Raw genomic sequence first — 22,640 nt, forward strand, 5'->3', positions numbered from 1 at the left:
ACCCATTAAACGATAACTCCCCCTTGCCTTTTCACCTTCAATTCCAGATAGCCACTGTTCTACTTTCTGTCTCTGTGATTTGCCTATACTAGATATCTCATGTAAATCGAATCATACAATATTTATCCTTTTGTGGCTGGTTTATTTCACTTAGCACAATGACTTCAAGGTTTATCCATGTTGTAGCATGTATCACAATGTTCTTTTTAAGGTGGGTAATATTCCATTGTATGTATATACCACATTTTGTTTATCTGTTCATCAGTGGACATAAGGGTTGTTTCTACCTTTTGGCTATTGTTAATACTACTGCATTTACATGGATGTACAAATATCTGTTTGAGTCCCTGCTTTTAATTCTTTTGGTTGTATACCCAGAAGTGGAATTATTGGATCATATGGTAATTCTATGTTTAAATTTTTGAGGAACTGCTGTACTCTTTTACACATCAGTTGCACTATTTTATATTCCCATCAGTAGTACACACAGGTTAACAATTTCTTTATATCTTTGCCTGGATTTGGTTTACAGTGTGCCTTTGCTTTTGGGCATGCTTTTCCTTAAAAGAATGTTTATCATGGTTTGTTTTCTAGTAGTTTTGGAAGTAACACAAATCCTCATGCTCTACTATGAAGTCAGAACTGGTTAAGAAAGTTGTGTTCTTGTTAAATTTCAGTGAGAAATCCTCACAGGAATTAAATTCTGGGGCCTTAAAAAGAATACATTGCCAGGAACTTGTGGTTACTATATCTTTGTAACTTGGCTATGAAGTCTAAATATACTAAGTACCTTCAACTGGCTCAGGAGAAAGCTATGTGTTTTGATTTCTAGGCAGGAATAACTGACTTCTCAGGATTAGACAAAATGATTAAATGAGCTAGAATGATTTTTTTTCTTCTTCAAAGAGTACACATGTTAACCTCTGAGACTGGAAATTTTAAAAGTAGTTGGAGGAATTTTTATCTTCCTGTTGACTGACACATTATTTATGTAACAGGTGGGGAAGACATTCCTTGTCCAGTCGGATAATAGACCAATAAAAGTTATTAAGGGAAAAAATGTTGGTGGGATTACAGCCCCTGCAGAGAGGTTTTTGAAACTTTGTACCTTATTTGTAATCGTCATTAAGATTTGGAAAATTTGAAGTAGATCCAATATTGTATATTTATGTTTTTCCTGGGTAAATTATGTATTAATTTGAAAAAGTTTGTTTTAGAAACTTACCATGTTATATGAACAGTATGAATAAATGGAGTGGTTTATACTTGCCTTCTAGTTTTCTCCAGTTCTTTCTTTGCCTCAGGGTTCTTTTTCTTTAATTGCATTGGATGTTTGTGCAGTTAGAAAAAATGTTCATAAAGATTATATTGTTGAGCGCCTACTGTTTCTGGTCCTTTGATAGATAACACGCCTTTTGCTTTTACTCAGAAAATAACTGTGGTAAGATTGTCATATAGCCTGTCATACACAGTAAGGATATTGTGAAAGAAATTCTGACTATCTGTGTAGCATGACCTTTCAAAATTGTTTTCTTTGCTGCAAGCATCCCATTTAGCCTTTTGACTGCCGCATGACAGAGGAAGTAGTATATAAAGGGCAATATAAATGACTGCCTTGTTGATCTCAATAGTTTTCCAATATAAGAGCATGCTAAACAGACATGTTATTAAATATTATTATTTTGTTTAGGTGGAGGATTAACTAGTTTTATGCATAATTCAGAATATATTTTAAGTGTAGTTTTATAAAATTTATAATATTGAAAATTTAAATAGAAAAACATTTATGTTACTTTGAAAAAGGATCTAGATTTTTATTCAAAATATTAAGAATTATGACTGAATGGAGATTATTACATATAGCCATGAATACAAATCCACCATTTTTGTGGACAAAGATTTTAAAATAACTGAGTAGTCAAGAGAGGTTTCTATAAAACTATGAAGGGACCTGGGAAACATGAGCAAGCACCAGCCTGATTTTAAACTTTGATCTTATTTTTCACTAGTAATATAGCTCTATAATTCATATATTTATTTATTCTTTGTTCAGCAAATAGTTACTGAGGACTTGTGTCAGGCACTGTTCAGAACCCCGAAGATGAAAGAGCCTGTCCCTGTCATTCAGGAACTCACCATCTAGATATCAGCAAGGGTGGCAGAAAAGAGTTTATTTAGCAGGATCGCAACTCCTTGTGCCAGGTGCTAATTTCACTTCCCTTTAAGAACCTAGAGATAAAGGCAAAGGTTATAAGGAGAAGTTGGAGGGGCCTGAGGATGGCTAGGATTCTTAGGAGAGAACAGTGCTGGGAGGTGACAGTAAAAATCTGGAGCTTGGGTTTGATTATCACCAACACTGAGGTCATAAGCAGAGCAAAATGGGAATGGATTCCCATCAAATGGATTCTCCATGCCAGTTGCTGTATAGGGCCTTTACATATGTTATTGCTATTAATCCATTTTTAAAAGTTGTAAAATACAGCATATATAAAGAGCACATGAACACTTAAATTTATGATTTGAAGAACAATAAAAAAATAAAACCCGTGCATAACAGCCAAGCCAATCTATGTGCCTTCCTCTATCACATTTCCCTCCCTCTCCTGAAGATACACTTTGCTGAGTTATTTACTTCCTCGGCTTTTCTTTATAACTTTATGACCTACATTTATATCTCTGAACAATATTTAACTTTGTGTTTATACTTGAGTAAATGGAATCATATTATATATATTTTATTTGTTTCTCTTAACATTGTATGGCTCATTTAGGATGATGTGTATGGCTGTATTTTATTAATTTTCCATATCGTAAAATAGTGCAACATATTGATCCATCCTATTAATGTACATTTAGATTATGTCTAGTTGTTGGATATTATGAAAAATTCCACATTGAATATTTATGTGTGTGTGACATCCTTGGATAAGGATTTTCCTAGTATATAAGCCTAGTAATGGAGTTTTTGATGCCAAACTCTTTGGAAGAGGTTGAATTGGTTTATTCTCCCACCAGCAGTAATCTTTGAAATGTCATAGCATTGTGGTTTTAATTTACATTTCCTTGGTGACTAATGAACATTTTTGTCCCCATGTTTATGGGTTTTTTTGGGGCTCCTGTGAAATTTCTGTTTAATTATTTTGCCCATTTTTCTATCAAGTTTGTGTTCATGTCTTTTTTTTTTTTTTTAATATATCTTTATTGATTTCAGAGAGAGGAAAGGAGAGGGAGAAAGAGAGATAGAAACATCAATGATACGAGAGTCATTGATTGAGCCCACAACTGGGGCATGTGCCTTGACCGGGAATTGAACCCCGATCGCCTGGATCCCAGGTCGACGCTCAACCACTGAGCCACACCCAGCCGGGCTCAAGTTTGTGTTCTTTACATATTCATTTTCTCACTATAATTTATAAAAATTATTTGATCAATTTTTATTTACCTGTTTAACATTCTTCATTGAATCTCTTCTTGTTTTTTGTGTTAAGAGCAGCACGATGTATGGCCTACCAGAACCTGGATCTAGCCAGCCTCTCCAATACTATTCTCCCTGTTTTCTGCCTCTCTGTGTTCCTTATCTTTGAATTCTTTAAATTCTTAAGGTTTTTTTCAATCTTGCATATGTTCTTTCTCCCTTTGCCTAGCTAATTTCTTCTCTTCAAATCTGTGTTAAAATTCCTCTTTTCTTGGAAATTACCCTTGGCTTTACCTGCCTCAAATTCACATACTTTGTACCTCTACACTTATTTCTGAGAAATATAGTAATTCTAATTAGATGACTAGTCAGGAGCAGAAAGAGAGCAGTCAATATGTTCATTTCTGCTAATGGATTAAAAAATGCATTGTACAAAGTGATAAACAAGGATGAAAAGCTGTTGAGTTGAAATAGGAGAGAATGATCTGCTGGTGTCATAATGGTACTCTAATTAATGTTGTTTTTCCCACTCTTCATGATTCTGTTTTCTGTTTGGATGGAGAAGGGTGATAAGGAAAACACAGTGGTAGAGTAGACCAAGCAGTAGACTGAATGTGACTGAGGAGTATATGTGGGTTTTGATCATGGCTTTGATCATGACCTAAACCAGTGACTTTCAACCTTTTCATCTCACAGTAAACAAACTAAGTACTAAAATTTTGCGACACTCCAAAAAATATATTTTTTGCTGATTTGACAAAATAGGTATAATTTTGAGTGATTTACAAAAAATATATAATAGTAATTATCTACCCTTTTTGATCCAATGTGACTTTTTAAAAAATCAGGTGCCTATACTTGTATATAAAGTTTCTGGTACCAAAAATTAACCAATCAGATGCAACCTTATGATGTGACATGGTCAATAAGATGCAAGTCTGTTATATGACATATATTTATGGTTCAAGACAGAGCATTCATACCGGTCAGCTATTGTTGTTGGCTGTTGTCATTTTTTTCTTTGACAATCTAAAGGAAAAGAGGTCAGTGCCCCTGACTAAATAGTCAGGTATTTCATGTTTTAAAAATTCTTGCGGCACACCAGTTGAAAATCGCTGACCTAAACTATGTATTTGACTAAATTTAGTGAAGCCTAAATTGCTCTAGCAGACTGAAAATGAATAATGGCCCAAACAAAATAGATGTTTATTTCTTACTTATGGAACAGTCTAAAGTGGATTGTCCTCTTTGGTGGGTGGTTTCTTCTATGTTATGACTTTTTCATTGTGACCAGTGGAAGAGAAGAGAGAAGATATAAGCAGCACACTAACTTTCTTAAAAGACCTCACCTGAAACGGCATTTCCATTCAACATTCCACTGGAGAGAACTTAGTACATGACTGTTTCTTACTGCACAGTCCCCAGTCCCATGAGCATGCATATCCCTTCTCTGAGACCATCACTGTTACAGTTTTGTGAATTTTTCTTATTCTTGCCTTTCTTTCATACTTTTACATACATATGTTTTTAAGCAATAAATAGTTTTGTATTTTTAATGTACATAAACTACTTACATTTCTGTGTTTTCCTTTTTCCTTTTTCCTAGAGGAGGTTAGAATATCTAGTCTGCCAGGTGCCCAGCCCCAATTCCATACTTTGTAAGGAGAAAAGCAGTCTCTGTCACAGTGGCCCAGGTAATCTTATTTTTGTAGATCTCAGGTTGTAAGGTATAAAATAAGGAATCTATACTCAGAAGATTTATAATACACACCCTTCTTCCTTAGAGATTAAATTTAAGACACAAGGAAAGTGTTTCCATTGTGTCTCGTATTCACCTTGAAGGAATATGAGATGCTAAAGCTGTTTTTCATCACTATTGGCTCCTTGTTATCACAACTAGGCTACTCACAGTGCTACTTAATCTAAGCCCTGGGTATAAACTGTACAGTGAATGGAAGCTTATTATGTAAGGTGAAGTAGTTCTGATGTTTTGTGTTTGTGCAAAGTAGTAGGCAAATGTGTTAGTTAGTTTTTACTAAATTTAGAAAACCTGTTTAAATATTCTATATTTTTTTTGGAAAATAAAAGAATATTAAATATATTTATAAACATGTAATTAAGGAAGCTGACTAGAGCTTGCATCAGTTTATTTAGAAATTTGGGAAGTTCCAGCAGTTATGATTTCAAGGAAACTGTTTTGATAGTTGTTTTTGTAACTAAAGTTTGATAGATCAAAGTTGGGTAATGGAAGTTTCATTTTTATACTGTATATGGAACTAAAAACAAAAACAAGAAAACAAAATTGAACTTGGATAGAATAGTTGGTGGTTGCCAGAGGTAGGGAGCTAGAAGTTGGTGAAATGGGTAAAAGGGGTCAAAAGGTACAAACTTTTAGTTACAAATAAGTCATGGGGGTGTGGTATATAGCATGGTGACTATAGTTATTAATATTGTATAGTTAGAAGTTGTTAAGAGAGTATATCTTAAAAGTTTTCATCACAAGGAAAAATTATGCTGCTAAATAATGTCTTTGAGGTTTTTGAAACAGTGTGATATATTAAATGCTATAAATTAAATATAGGACATTATCCAGAAGATCAATTTGAAGCATAAATAAATGAAGATTTCAGATCTTTTGGGAACCTAGACATAGTGAACTTCTATGATGAATTATTATATTCAAGCCAGTGATTTCCAACCTACCAGTATGCTGGAAGAATTTTTAAAACATATGATACCTGACTATTTAGTCAGGGTTACTGACCTCTTTCACCCTGGATTGTCAAATAAAAAAATAACAGCCGACACAACAGTAGCTGACCAGTGTGAATACCCTGTCTTGAACCATAAATATATAGGTCATATTATAGAATTGCATCTTACTGATCACATTGTATAATAAAGATGCATCTGATTAATTAATACTTGGTACCAGCCCTGGCTTGTGTGGCTCAATGGATAGAGTGTCGGCCCACACACCAAATGATCTTGGGTTTGATTCCCAGTCAAGGGCATGTACCTGGGTTGCAGGTTTGATCACCAGTGCGGTCTGGGCATGTGTAGGAGGCAACCAGTCGATATGTTTCTCTCACATGGATGTTTCTCTCTCTCTCCTTCCCTCCCTTCTGCTCTCTCTAAAAATCAGTGGGAAAATATCCTCAGTTGAGGATTGACCCCCAAAAACACACAAAAAAACTTAGTACCAGAAATTCTTATATACAATATAGGCACCTGATGTTGTTAAAAGTGACTTTGGAGCAAAAAGGGTAGGTAATTACTATTATTATGCATATTTTTTATAAATCAATCAAAATTGTACCTATTTTTTGTCAGATCAGCAAAAAATATATTTTTTGTATGCCATGAAATGAAAAAGGTTGAAAATTGCTGTTCCAAACCATGTAACTCTCCGTATTTATTCTGTTGTGCACTGTTCATAGGCACGGGCAGTTAGGCAGTGAGGGGCTTTCATGGCAGTGATACGTGGTGCTGTCTCACCTTGAAGGTCATGTCTTCTGATCCCTAGACACTGCCTTCCAAAGCTCTTCTTGAAATTCCCAGTATTTCATCCTCATCTCTTGTGGTTGAGACTCTGTGGGGGTTGAGGTGGAAAATACTATAACTGGTCATGTAAGCCTTCATTATCTTTCTCGGTTGTATTCCCCCCAGCAGTCTAAGAAGGAGCATCATCTGAATAAACAGAACAGTTGTACCTCCCACTTGTCTTTCTCAGATGATTTAAGTGCTCTGGTACAGACTGGGTTGCAAAGTGCTCCATGTTTTATTCTTATAATCCCCTTTCCCCCCACACAAGTGTGTGATATGGCATCTTAAACAGAGTCAGTACTTAATAAATATTTATTGACTTGAAGTCCAATAATTTTTTCTTCCTTCCTCTTTTGATCAAGGACTAGCACTGAGGTGACTATATCAGTCAGCCTTTCTTGACGTACTGTGCCCTCTAGAGAGAATAGGCAGTGAAAGAAGAGTTGGCACCAAGGACAGTTTTCCCTACTTTCGTTGTTGTTAAATCCTCAGTTTATGTCAGTATTGAAGGGGAAATAAAAGCTACACACAGAAGCATTTGTCATTCATGGCTGGATAGCTTAAGAGGAAAATTGGTCTCTAACTAAAAGCCATAAAACAGACAAACAAGTACTTCCATAGACCAACTTAAAAACCAGTGTGCAAAGGAGTAATCCTCAAATGGCTTGGGAGAAATCCCAGCTTTTTGGGATGCTCTGTTAATTTTTATATATTATAACTTATTTTTAAAATGACAGCAGACAGAAATAACTGAAAGATTCAGAGTCTGGAATAGTGCTTTTTCTACAGCTGTAAGCTATTTAAAATTCTTCTCATGTTACTGTTTGCCATCCAGATGGCTTTCTGGCACTGGTTCAGTTCCTAGATGTGAAGGCTGTTGGTTCTTTACTCACCAGCGTCACCACACGCTTGTACAATTTGACTCATGACTCACACTCACAGTGCTTACATGTGGGTACCCTTTGCTATAGAGTCATTCCTGATTGTCCTAATGTCACTTGCTATAAACAAGTACCAGAATTGATTGGGTACCAGTTCCGGGATGAAGATTGTTGACATTCAAAAGAACACCCTGGTTAGTCTGTTGGGTCCATTGCTACTGGAGTGAGAAAAAGAAACAGTCATCCAGACAATGAAACGTTTGTCTGAAATAATGTATGTGCATGGTAGGTGCAAAAGTGTATCTAATAAACCAGAATTACTTGCTTTACTTTTTATTATTAACTAAAGTGATCAAAAAGCAAAAAAGGGCTTACCACAGAAATCAGTGTGGTGAGAGGTTAGGAAGGGGGAGAGAGTTGCTATCTGAAAGGAACACCCTGAAGATGCTGACAGTGTTGTATTTCTTTCTTTCTTCTTGTTTTTTCTTTTTTTTTAATCCTCACCTAAGGATATGTTTTTATTGATTTTGGGGCAGGGGGAGAGAGACAGAAATATCAATCGATTGCCACCCGTACATGCAACGACTAGGGATTGAACTCACAACCTAGGCATGTGCCATGACTGGGAATCCAACCCGCAACCTTTTGGCATATGAGACAACACTCCAGCCAGCAGAGCTACCCAGCCAGGGCAGTGTTGTATTTCTTGACCTGGACTGTGGTTTGCTTTACAATAGGTATTTGTTTTTCAATAATTGATTGGGTACTTTTTTATTTATGTGCTATTTTAAACAATAAAAATGTTTAAAAGTAGAGAATACTTGCCTATCATGTAGGTGAATTTCCTTCAGAGGCTAGAAAAGGTCACCATATTTTGTACTAGATATTGGTGGTAAGTTTTTGTCCTGTTAATTTTTAAATATTTAGGAAAATAATCACTTTTGCCCTAAAACTTGGTTATGGTCAACCAGTGATTGAAATAGGCTGTTAACAGTTAGTTCTCCTTTCCACAATACTACTCATTTGGGCTTCAGGAAGAGAAGGGACAGGGTGAGGAGAGAATATAGTGGGGATGAAATATATCTTTCTTACACATATATACCCAATTAGGACAATTACCTTTTTTGTTGTTGTTGTTGTTGGTAAGCAAGATAAAACATTTTGATTAGAAGAGAAGCCAGCAGACTGAAAATTAGAACACTGGAAAAATTAATTAGCATTACTTAATAAAAAGTTAAATATTCTAACTCAAGTTAATTTAAATAATTTAAAATGGAGTATTTGATAACACCAAATAAATATAAAGGATTGTAAGAAAATACTATGAACTACTATATTTCAACAGAGTGGACAATCTGGACGAAACGGGTAAATTCCTAGAAACATACAATCTTCCAAAACTATATCAGAAAGAATCAGAGAATCTGAATAGATAGATTACAACTAGTGAAATTGAAGCAGTAATTAAAAAACTTCCAACAAACAAAAGTTCTGGACCAGATGGCTTTACAGGTGAATTTTTCCAAACCTTCAAAGAACTAACTGCTATCCTCAAATCATTCAAAAAAATTCAAGAAGATGGAAGACTCCCAACCTCATTTTATGAGGCCAATATTATCCTTATTCTAAAACCAGATAAAGACGTGACAAAGAAAGAAAATTATAGGTCAGTATCTCTGATGAACGCACATGCTAAAATCCTCAACAAAGTATTAGCAAACTGAATCCAGCAATACATTAGAAAGACCATACACCATGACCCAGTGGGATTTATTTCAGAGATGCAGGGTTGGTACAGTATCTGCAAAATAATAAACATGATATACCACATAAACAAAATGAAGGATAAAAACCACATGATCATATCAGTGGATGCAGAAAAAGCATTTGCTAAAATCCAGCACCCATTTTTGATAAAAACTCAGCAAAGTGGGAGTAGAGAGAACCTACCTCAATGTAATAAAGGCCATATATGACAAACCCACAGCCAACATCATACTCAGTGGGCAAAAACTATAAGCATTCCCCTTAAGATCGGGAACAAGACAGGGATGCCCACTTCTACCACTGTTATTCAACCTAGTACTGGAAGTCCTAGCCACAGCAATCAGACAAGAAGAAATAAAGGCATCCAAATTGGAAAGAAAGGAGTAAAACTCATTATTTGCAGCTGACATGATACTGCATATAGTGAACCCTAAAGATTACACCAAAAGACTACTAGAACTCATAAATGAATTCAGTACAGTAGCAGGATACAAAATATCCAGAAACCAGTTTCATTTTTATACACTAATAATGAATATCAGAAAGGGAAACTTAAAAAAAAATCCCATTCACATTTGGTTCAAAAAACTAAAATACCTAGGAATAAATTTAACTGAGGATGTGAAAGACCTGTACGTGGAAAAATAAAAGACGTTGAAGAAAGAAATTGAAGAATATACTAATAAGTGGAAGCATATACCTTGTTCATGGATAGGAAAAATGAACACTGTTAAAATATCCATACTACCCAAATCAATATACAGATTCAGTGCAATTCCTATCCAGATACCAGTAGCATATTTCACAGAACTAGAACAAATATTCCAAAATGTACATGGAACCACAAAAGACCCTGAATAACAACAGTGATCTTGAGAAAGAAGAACAAAGTTGGAGGAATCATCCTACCTGATATCAAACTGTACTACAAGGCCATAGTAATAAAAACAGCATGGAACTGGCCTAAAAACAGACATATAGATCACAGGAACAGAATAGAGAGCCCAGAAATAAACCCATGCCTTTATAGTCAATTACTATTTGACAAAGGAGGCAAAAACATACAGTGGGCTAAAAATAGTGCTGGGAAAATTAGATAAGTGCAAAAAAGTTAAACTAGACCACCTTTTAACACTGCACACAAGAATAAACTCCAAATGGATTAAAGACTTAAGTGTTAGACTTGAAACCATAAAAATCCCAGAAGAAAACATAGACAGTAAAATCTAAGGCATTTCTAATAGAAATATTTTTTCTGATATATCTCCTCAGGCAAGGGAAAGAAAAGAAAAAATAAACAAATGTGACTATATCAAACTAAAAAGATGTTACACAGCAATGGGAACCATTAACAAAATGAAAAGACAAACCACTGAATGGGAGAACATATTCGCCAGTGATACATCTGATAAGGGGTTAATATCCAAACTTGCAAATAAACTGTCCAAACATGAAGCAATAATTAGATAAAAATGATTTACCCACTTGATGGCATATTAAGCAGCCATTTAAACTGAAGTTTGTCAAGTGTGTACAGTACTGTAGAAGTTATAAATGATATGAAAACAGCAAAATATAAAACAGTACAAAAGTATAATTAGAATTCTGCTTTCTGCAAAAGGGAAAAATCCATGAGTACAACCTAATGCATAAAAATTAAGGCTGCAAGAAAATATATTGACATACTTCGAAAGTATAAATAAATATTTCCTTTTTTCAATGTTTCATTAATGAGGGCATACAGCTTACATATTTTTAAAAGTTCTATTTTCAGGACACTTTTACTAATCCAAAGGAAGGACTCAGGTTAGAGTTGACAATCTATATTTTTTAGTGTCATTTCATTTAATAAGCCAGTAGTACAGCAACCTAAAGACTGTGGCTGTGATCACACGGAGATGTTTTTATGGAATTGCTGTAGGACACATGATTGGCAGCTGGCACCCTCTGGTTCACTGTGCCAAGTGAGCATCACTAGCACCAGCTCCTTGAGGAGACCTATGGATGGGGTGTGTAGCACAGGTATATCTTGCCAGATGGGAGCCCTTTGGTGAAGAATCCTTTAGGAAAAAGTTTCTTGGCTTCCTTTTCAGGGATGGTTGGAAGGACCATCACTCTACCTCCAACATTCCAATCAACTGGAGTGGCAACCCTCTTTTTCCACAGTCAGTTGGAGAGAGAACTACTCTGAAAATCTCTTCAAAGTTCCTGCCAGTGGTAGCTGGGTAGAGGATAGACAACTTCAGTTTCTTATCAGGACCAAAAACAAATACCAGGCACACTGACACAGGCATGCCCTTTTCGTCTTCTGCTGGGTCCAGCATGCATACTTCACTGTAAACAAATCAATAGTTAAGGCTGATTTGTTGTCTTTGAACAATGGGGTCAGAAGGACTGAAGTCCAGATGAATTAAGATCTCATCACTTAAGTTGTCTCTGAGTGAACCCTAAAGTTAAAATAGTAAATATAGTGTATTGTATTTCATCAGTGCTTGGCCCCTTCCAGTGCTAATGTTCTATTTTATGAACATCTACTTTTCTTCTAGCTATATCAGATAACAGGAAAGAGAAACACTATTGCACTTAATTTTTTAAAAATTCCCTTTTAGTTTCTCTTAAGATTTCTTCCATGATTTTCCAAAGTAGTTTTTGGTTGAAACTATTCTCTATATAACAAGTTTATGTTGGTTTCTGCTTGTCATTTAACTTGAAGTAAAACCCAGTGGCTTTACTGGCACTTGCCAGGGAAGCTGAGAACATTTTAATACTTTCCTCTCTGCCAATGAACAATTAACAGGATATGGGTTTGTAATTACAGTCTAAGCAGGTTTAGTTGACTGACTGTCACTGCTGAAGTTCCTATGTCCTCTTATAGTTTCCTTGAAAAGTTTTCATACTAGTTTCATGCTTGTCCTCAACCTTTGATCATTTGCATAGATGCTCAAACAAAAGAGTGGTACAAGACTGAGGATCTTGCTGGGCTAGGTAACCCTGTGAAAAACATTTCCTTTAAAGAAAAAAAAGAAAGAAAAAATGAATAAAATAAAGAATTTAAAAGTATGTTATTTACTTGGGGGAAAAAAATCTTTCTTTTGGTCCTGGCTCTGCCTCTGTGTAATCCTGGATAATTTACTTAATTTCTCTGGGCCGCAGTTTTCTTATGTTTAAAATGGGAAAGGTCTGTAACTCCTAAGGCACCTATCTCTTAACCTGAAGCTCTGTTACTTCACAAACTGGACTCTTTTGTGTGGTGTTGCCTATAAAAGAAGGGTGACATAGAGAAATAGGAACCAAAATATATTTTACTTTCAATTATGTAGCAATAATTTTACTTTAAAATATCTCTACAAAGGATTATCTTTTAGCAGTTGATTGTTACCTCATTTTTTTCAGCAGCTGTGTCACAGTTTTAGGAATGACAAAGGACATGTTATTTTAATTACAACATAGGACATCGTGTGAGTAGGGCCCCTCAGTGCTTACTTTCAAGTGTTGTGCATGAAGCTCTGAGGAGCTACAAGTTATTCTGTGGTTTTAGTTAGACCACCCCATCAGTAAGTTTGTTTACTCCTGGCTTTATGTTCCTTTGATCAGTTAAGGGGCTAACACTTTTTTTTTTTTTTTGACTTAGTGTCTTTTACCCTTCAAGAATTAGCCCAAGACAACATGGGCAAATACACAAAACACCATTGATTGGCAAATACAACTATATGCTAAGTTATGTTCTTTATAATGTTTTAAATACACACTGCAAGTAGATCTAGATAAATTGTGCGAAGAGCCCATTAATTACTACTTTGAGATGTAGTAGGAATTGTCCTAGAGCTGTGGTTCTGAAAGTGGACAGTGTGAACTTCCTTCATAAATCCTTTGTAAATTGGTGGGAGGTGCTTTTGTTGTGCTTATTGTTGAGACAGTGATTGGGGGAAGTTCTACTATTTTGTAAGGGATAATTGGACATCCTACAATGCCCAGGACTGTTTGTTTTTTTCAGGGGAGTTTATCTCTTAGGGGAAAGATAGTGGATAGAAAGGAGCACTGGGGGGACCTTCTGGGATACGGACAGTCTTGGCCAACAAAAAAAGGTCTCATGTATAACACAAATTTTGAATTTCCTTCCAGATATTCATGTAGGTGAAAAGTCTCTTTATTGTGTCTAATTGTAGATGTGAACTCTATATCCCATAAAAATGTAATACCAGGTAATTTTATATTATTTTAATATATTGGTTCTAGAAGATACAGATTTGGGAAATTTGTGGTATCAGTGGCATTTCTGGTGTTTGATAATCAGTACAACACACCTGGATCAGTCTGCATTTATAGTTGTCGCATCCATGGTGATTCTTTGTTATAGATGTAAAACTCTGACTACCTCATTATGCCAGTGGCATGGTCATGTCCAAGTATCTGCATACTCAGATATACATTATTATTATTATTATTATTATTATTATATTTCTTCTTCATAGTAAAGTTAGAACATCATGTGGGTTTATTTTCAAGTTAAGTACATACATTGTATGTAAGTTATATTAATAATATTTCAGATTTTTAAAGTATTTTAAAAATATTTGTTTAAAAAGAATATTGAATATGAGAGGACTGAAAACCATTTTTCTACTATACCTGAAACTAATACAAAATAATTTTCAATGTAAACTAATTTAAAAAATTTAAAACCTTAAAAAAAAATAAAGAGAACCATTCTTCTAGATAGTATTTAGCTTAAAGTACTTGAAAACCTTGATAATCCATCTAATAAAGGTGCTTTTATTAAAGAGACACACAAGTACAACATATATGTTAGGTTGTAATTATAAACTATATGTCTCCCCAGAGTGTTTACAAAGTCTGGCAACCTCTAACTCGGTTACTAGTAAATTACTAATATGACAGTATCAAGGTAGAAATTTATGTACCTGGGCATAATATTATAATATTCCCTTTGATAATTTATTCCTGGTTGACAAAAACATTTTTAGGTCTCTTATTTAAACAGTATTGCTTTACAAGCATCTTCAGTATCTTGCTGAATCATTAGACTTTCTAAATTGTTGACATTTTGAATGTGAGGATTTTGTCCTTGAAATTGAAGATAGGGGAGTTGATTTTGGAGATTGATGTGATGTTCCTTTAGTAAGCAGAGAGAGAGCATGGTTAGCTGTAAAGCTAAAGGATTAAACTTTATGATGCATTTTGAGATGGCACAAGAAAAATGCTTGATTATCACAACTTATTTTGCCAATTATTAAGTGTGCCCTGACCAGGAATCAAACCAGCTCCCTTCTGGTATACAGGACATTGCTCCAACCAACTGAGCCCCACCGGCCAGGGCCACTGGTTGATTCTGTGCCCCAGCTGGGGATTGAACCCACAACCTTGGCGTATTGGGTCGACACACTAACCAACTGAGCTACCTGGCCAGGGCCTAAACTATTTTATTTTTATATTCCTATCAAAACACATAATGCTGTTTACCCCTACATGTACTGCCATTATGTATCTCTAATGCATAAGGACTGATTTTTAGAAACATAATAAATATTCCATTATTATACGTCACAAACTTAATAGGAAATACTGCTAAGTATTTTCCTAATTTCATCTAATATGCAATCTGTATTTAAATTTCCTAGTTTGTTTGAAAGATAGTTTTTTATAGAGGATTTGTTCAAATCAATGTTGGATTTGGCTATGTCACCTAAGTATTCTTTTATTCTTTTAACAGTCCTTCCACCATCCTGTTCCTTCTTGTTATTGATTAGCTTGCTTTCTTGTTATTGATTGTTTTATTCATGATCCAACATTCTGGATGCTACTTACTGATTGCTTCTTTGATTGTTTAACTTCCTCCTCTATTTCCTCTATTTCCTAGATAATGGTAAGATATATATATCAGATCTGACAATTAGATTCAAGTACATTTTTTAAAAAGTCAAGTATACCCTTTAGGTAGTGGGTAGTACTTAATGTTGTATTACAGGAGGAGACATAGTATATCTGGATTATTCAGAGAATTTAGGTGAAGTAAACCTGGTCTGTTACCTATAAAGTTCCCTACTATCTTCCACCTTACCTTGTAAATTTTTTTTTAGCACTCATTAATGATCCTTGCCTAGATCCTTTATTTCATTAGAGGTTGCAAAATGGTGATTTTTCTAATTCTATCATTCTTTTTGCATTTATGAGCTAAAATTGTTTAAAAAAACCCACCCCTAATCTCATCAGTTATGAACTGGTACAAACCAGCAGGTTAAATGTTTGATTTACTTCCCCATTTTTTTAGTTTTCAAAATAATGAGTTGGTCTAAGCAGCCTTCAGTGGTGACCAATAAAGGATTTATTTTTTTGTATCATTATTAAGTCACACATTTGTATATATTTGTTGTATTTCAACCCATGGGTATTGTCATTATTTTTGATGCTCAAAATGCTTTAAGTTGGCTCTAGTGTTTTTTAATGTGATACTTTTATACTTTGAATAAACAGAATTTGAATCTAGGTTTATTTAACTTTAAAGCCCTTGTTCTTCCCACTGCCATTGTTGTGCCTTCTTGAAGGAAGCCCTTAAGGAATGGATAAGACTTAAATGGCACAGTTGAAGGGTGCGTTTGTTGAGATAGGGGTTTGATGCAAGAGTGCCAAACTATTTATGAACATAGGTCTGGCAGTAGGAAGGCAAAAGGCACTTGTGGCATAAGGGCCTGGTCTATGGAGTGCTAGGACAAGCAAAGGAAAGTAGGCTAGAAACATAGGGCTTTTCTAACTGGGTTGAAGGATTTGGTCTTTTTAATACCTAAGTGGTGGGTCATGGAACTAAGTTCATGATACTTTGTTTCTCACACGAGATGGATAGAAAATTATTTTTGCAAGAAGGCGCTCTTGATTGCCATTTTCATTGGAGTTTGCAAAGAAAAACTTAGCCAAATAAGCCAATATCATCTAAGTCAAGATAATCACACATTGAGTGGTTGGTTATTAACTTTCTCAGACCCTGTAATCCTTAACTGTTAATCCTTCACATGTGATATACTTACGTTGTTGAATTTGAGTCAGTATGGTGTGTGTGTGTATAATATTTACTTGGTGATAACCAAAGCATATTTAAGTAATTTATTTCTATTGTCTTACCCTTGCTTGATTTCATTGGTCTCCTGTTACATTACTGGCTATATATTGAAATACAAAGACTAATTATGGATTGGTGGGCTTTATCATATTTTAGTGTAAAATCTGGCTTAATTATCTGTTTTACTAAATTTTATTTACTGACTCCTAGGGCCCCATGGTTATGAATGTGCTTCAATTTCATAATGCCTCCTGCTATGGCAGACATCCTTGACATCTGGGCAGTGGATTCACAGATAGCATCTGATGGCTCCATACCTGTGGATTTCCTTTTGCCCACTGGGATTTATATCCAGTTGGAGGTACCTCGGGAAGCTACCATTTCTTATATTAAACAGGTATGAAAATAAGTGGAAATTCTATAATGATAACTTATTATATCACTTAGGGGAACATGTTCTGTTATAGAAAGTGTTCAGAATGTAAATCATATGGTAAATGTGAGGGAAATTTAACCTTTAGTTTATGACATTTAAAGATTTTGATTTATGCTTTGTCTTTTGAGGACATACAAAACACCCTCATTCTTTACTTCCACTTTTAACTTTTTTTTTAAATCTTCACCTGAGGATATTTTTTCCATTACTTTTTCAGAGTTGAAGGGAGAGAGGGAGGGGGAGAGAAAGAGAAACATTAATGTGAGAGAGATACATTGACTGGTTGCGTCCTGTACATGCCCCAACTGGGCGGAGTGAACTCGAAACCAAGGTACATGCCCTTGACTGGGAATCAAACCCGAGACCCTTCAGGAGCACAGGCCTATGTTCTAACCACTGAGCCACACCAGCTGGGCCCACTTTTAATTTAAAAATGTATGTGATACCTGAATTTAAAAAAATAAGCTTATGTTTGAAATTTTTGTTCAGGTTATTAAAAGGAATTTGAGATTGTCAAAGAAAGTTTTATTTTGCGTTAAAATCTTTATATTTGCAACCTTTGACCTTATTACACTTTTTTTTCATGTGATTTTTTTTTTTTTTTGGTTGGTTGTCTCTTCTCTCCTTTTCTTTCACCTTCTCTTTCTCTTTTCCCTCCCTAAGCCCACTACTTTTCATGGTGACTCTTGGGGAATAAAATGTTTCCTGCTATTCACTAGATTTCCCCCCCTCACTAATGAATGGTATGTCCTCACTTGGAAGTAAATTCTTTTGCATAACAAGGTTTGTGTGTGTTGTTGGATTATTTTTTCAAGTGAGTTGATGAATGCTATTGATTTTTGAACACTGACACATAAATGAAGTGTTTTTCTAAATTTTCTCTTTAATGCTTTTCAAATAGCTGAACCTAATATGGAAAGCAAGGGTTATGATTTATTTATATATATATATAATTATATATATATATAATAATTATTATTATTTTTAATATATTTTTATTGATTTCAGAGAGAGGAATGGAGAGGGGGAGAGAGAAACACCAATGATGAGAGAGTCGTCATTGATCAGCTGCCTCCTGCATACTCCCAACTGTGGACTGTGCCTACAACCTGGGCATGCTCCCAGACCAGGAATCAAATGGCGGTCTCCTGGATCCTAGGTCGATGCTCAACAGTTGAGCCATGTCCAACCGGGCAAGGATTATGATATTTAAAAAAAAAGTAGTTATGATAAACCTTTTTAAAGTTCATGACTTTGGACATTTTTTTAACTCTTAGCCCATGATTCTTCTTCAGGGAGACATGATAATTCTAAAACTGCGTGATCCATGAAGTTAAACAAAAAGACAGTTTTCAGGCATCCCACGGGTGCAGAGTACTTATTTTTATATTGACCAGAATGCCTATGACTTTACCTGAAGCTGGATTAACCATTGATACCTTTCTCCTTCTTTGTTTTAAATTGTTGTAAAATATGCATAACATAAAATTTATCATTAGAGTCATTTTTCCATGCATAATTCCATGGCATTAAGTACATTCACAGTGTTGCCCAACTATCACTATTATCCATACCCAGCACTTTTTATCATCCCAAACACTAACTCTACTCATTAAGTGATAAACTTCCCCTTCTCCCAGACTGGGTAATCTCAACTTTAGTTTCTGTCTCTGCGAATTTGTATATTCTTACTACTTCATATAAGTGGAATCATATAATAGTTGTCCTTTTGTGTTTGGCTTTTACTTAGGATAATACTTTTAAAGTTCATCTATGTTCTAACATGTATCAAAATTTTATTCCCTTTTAAGACTGAATAATATTCCACTGTGTGAATCCTACCGTATTTTTGTTTATCCATTCATCTTTTGATTTTGGTTATAAATGTCTTCTGGCTATTGTGATTAATTCTGCTATGAACATTGGTGTACAAGTATCTGATTTCCTGCTTTCTGTTATTTTGTGTGTATACCTAGAAATGGAATTGTTGGATTATATGGTAATTCTGTTTTAACCTATTAAGGAATTGTCAAATTATTTTCCACAGTGACTATACCATTTTCATTCCCATCAGCAGTGCACAAGAGTTCTAGTTTCTTTATATCCTGCCAACACCTGTTATTTTCCATTCTTTTTTTTTTTTTTTTTTTTTTTTTTTTTTTTTTTAATAACAACATCCTCATGGCTGTGAAGTGGTATCTTATTGTAGTTTTTATTTGTACTTCCTTAGTGACTAATGATGTTGAGCATCTTTTCATGTTCTTATGGCCATTTTTAGAATTGCCTATTCAAGACCCTTGCCTATTTTTAAATTCAGTTATTTTGTTTTTATTGTTGTTGAGTCATAGGAATGTATTATATATTCTCAAATTAATCTCTTATCAAATATATAATTTGCAAATATTTTCTTCTAGTCTGTGAGTTGCCTTTTCACTCTCTTGTTTGTTTTTGTTTTTAATCCTCACCCCAGGATATTTTATCCTTTGCTTTTTAGAGAAAGTGGAAGAGGGGGGCGGGAGAGAGATAAGGGAGCATCGATGTGAGAGAGACGCATTGATTGGTTGCCTCCCACACGGGCCCCTACTGGGGCTGTGGATTGAACCTACAACCCAGGTATGTTCCCTTGACGGGGAATAGAACCCGTGACCCTTCAGTTTTGTGGACTGAAAAATAACCATCGAGCCACACTGGCCAGGGCTCACTCTCTTGATACTGTCCTTTGATGCACCAGAGATTTTAATTTCAACAAAGTTCAGTTCACCTATTTTTTCTTTATTGCCTAACACTGCTTTTTCTTTTTTGTTTTATATAACCAAATATGAGAATTGGCCCTGGTTTTTACCCCAAGTCTCTTATCTTCAGCTCCTGGCCTTTGTACTGGCTGTTAAAATATGTAATCCCATTTTACATTTGTTTGGTGGTTATTTTATTTAAAAATTTTTAAAAAATATATCTTTATTGATTTCAGAGAGAAGAAGGGAGAAGGAGAGAGAGAGATAGAAGCATCAATGATGAGAGTCATTGATTGGCTGCCTCCTGCACGCCCCCTACTGGGGATCGAGCCTGAAACCTGGGCATGTGCCCTGACCAGAAATTGAACCTCAATCTCCTGGATCCTAGGTCGATGCTCAACTGCTGAGCCACGCCCAGCCAGGCTGGCCCTGCTTTTTTTATTTTACCTTGGGCCCTGCAAGTTATTTAGCCAGTCCTGGTCCTGAATATGTAAAGCTTACTAATTAATAAGAAAAAGACATCTCAATAATGCCAAAATTAAAATGGAAATCATAGTGCTATACCCTGACTGGGAATTGGACCTTGATCTTTTGGATCATAGATTGATGCTCTCAACCACTGAGCCACACCTGGCTGTATGGTGATTTTTTATATGATCTCATCCAGAGACAGGGAGAGCTGAAGAGAGATTGACTAGACTGTGTTCATCCTGACAGGGTAGTGTTAATAAAGAGAGACCCCTAGTGAATAGAAAAGAATTCAGGACAAAAATAATACACATTTTCATGGGGGTGATGATATATAGTTTAAAATTTCTATTTTTTTTCCGAATTAGAAGTTATTTTTGTTCACAGGAATGTTAAATATGGAAGTCTACATTGATTCTTAGTCTTCATAGATATTCACTTTAATGATTTTGTTTATACGAGTGTATTTTTTGTGTATTATGGGATTATATTACTTTACAAAAATGAGTATATCTTTGAAAGCTTTCCATGTTTAGTGTATTTCTGTTTTATATTCATAGTTCTTTAGTGTTCTATAATTTAACCAATCCCTTATTGTCAAATATTTGTCTTGACCTCAGTTTTTGAGTTTTGCAAACAGTGCTACAGTGAACATCCTTGTAGATATGTCTTTGTGCACTTGAGCCAGTGCCATTTCAGAAAATGTCTTTATGATTTTTTTTCCTGTAGATGTTGTGGACACAGATTCACAATTACCCAATGTTTAACCTCCTTATGGAAATTGACTCCTATATGTTTGCATGTGTGAATCAAACTGCTGTATATGAGGAGCTTGAAGATGAAACAAGAAGACTCTGTGATGTCAGACCTTTTCTTCCAGTTCTCAAATTAGTGACAAGAAGCTGTGACCCAGGGGAAAAATTAGACTCAAAAATTGGAGTCCTTATAGGAAAAGGTAATTACAAAAATTTTTAGTATGAATTCTTAACATGTTTTTTTACTATCTAAGACATTGCTTTGCAAAGTGTGGTTGATGAACCAATGCTGGTCTGTACATTGTTACCAGTTACTGAGGCAAGTACAGAAATCAGGGGTAAATGTTTAGAAACTCCTCTAGCAATGCGATAGTGCTACAATATCCATGGGCTTATGTTTTGTATATTTTTTTCTTTTCTAGTGACTTCTTTTTATTTTATAAAAATACTGTTTTTTGACAGATTGGAAAGAAAAATATTGTTCCTTTGCCTTAGATAATTTGAGAAGCCCCTTTCTAAGAGATAGTGAACTGCCCCTACAGTATGAACATAATTTATATACAACTCTCTACGCCAGTGGAGACTTTAAGCTGATAAGTTTCTATAAGTAACCCATTATTATTGACAAATTTTACTCCATAACTAAAATTATCTTTAAGAAGTTACTTTTGTACTGAGTCTAGATACAGCATGTCTATATTATTCCTTGCAAATTAATTGCAGGGAGAACTGTTAGTAACAAAAAAACCATGGAGGAGCCTCTCTTCTGTAGTAATCGTAGGTGTCTCAGAGGCCAGTGTATACTATCAGTATCCTGCCTTAGACAATGTACTAACTTGAAGTAGGTACTATAAGGGTTTATTGAGGAGAAGGCTTGAAGTTTAAATACAGAACCAAAAAGAGCCATTGGAAGTTATTGGATCTGGATGGCTACCTGTATTGGTCAAATTTACTGTTAGAGGATAATATAATACCATCCCCTCTAAGAACCATCCTATTTAAGATAGTATTCTTTGATCCTGACCTAAGGTAATTCAGGCTAGCCAATGGTTATATTGTGAGACTGAACTCTTCCCTTTGAGTTCAGAACAGAATCCTGTTGATTTACTCAATGACACCCTGTTCTTTAAAAATGTTTGATTACTTCAGAGGATAGCTAGTTTGATTTTGACAATAATTTTTCTCCCATTAAATAGATGTATAATTATATACCAGTTTTTTTCTCATATATTAATAGACTCAGTAGAAAGCATTCATTTCTATTTTCTGATGCTCCAAAGATTTTTATAGGTTTTTAATTTTTCTCCATTAGAAAAAGTTTTTCCTTAATTTGAATTGACAAATATATGGAAAAGTAGAAAGAATTAAAAATTGTTTATAGTCTTTTATCATCTAGGATAATACTGTCTACTGATTTTATATATATATATATATATATACACCCACACACACGTGTATTTTTTATTATTATTGATTTTAGAGAGAAGGAGAGGGATTGAGAGATAGAAACATCTATTGGCTGCCTCCTCCATGCCCCCACCCAGGCACGTGCCCTGACTGAGAATTGA

The 22,640-nt window shown here is 34.9% G+C and overlaps 1 protein-coding gene across 4 annotated transcripts in view; it reads left to right on the forward strand.

The window, feature by feature from the left end:
* PIK3CB (phosphatidylinositol-4,5-bisphosphate 3-kinase catalytic subunit beta) overlaps positions 1-22,640 on the forward strand; it is a 144,944-nt gene that overhangs the window by 43,881 nt on the left and 78,423 nt on the right. For 2 of the 4 annotated variants that reach the window (XM_081160466.1, XM_081160465.1), the window contains 2 exons: positions 16,892-17,078; positions 21,047-21,272. In XM_081160466.1, coding sequence (XP_081016592.1) covers positions 16,908-17,078; positions 21,047-21,272 — 397 coding nt within the window. In that variant the 5' untranslated portion in view covers positions 16,892-16,907. Of the gene's footprint in view, positions 1-13,240; positions 13,306-16,891; positions 17,079-21,046; positions 21,273-22,640 lie in introns of those variants that run through there. The other 2 variants (XM_081160467.1, XM_081160468.1) reach the window with 2 other exon arrangements.

The sequence above is a fragment of the Miniopterus schreibersii genome (genome assembly GCF_964146895.1).
Source record: "Miniopterus schreibersii genome assembly, chromosome: 15".
Classification (NCBI taxonomy): Eukaryota; Metazoa; Chordata; class Mammalia; order Chiroptera; family Miniopteridae; genus Miniopterus; species Miniopterus schreibersii.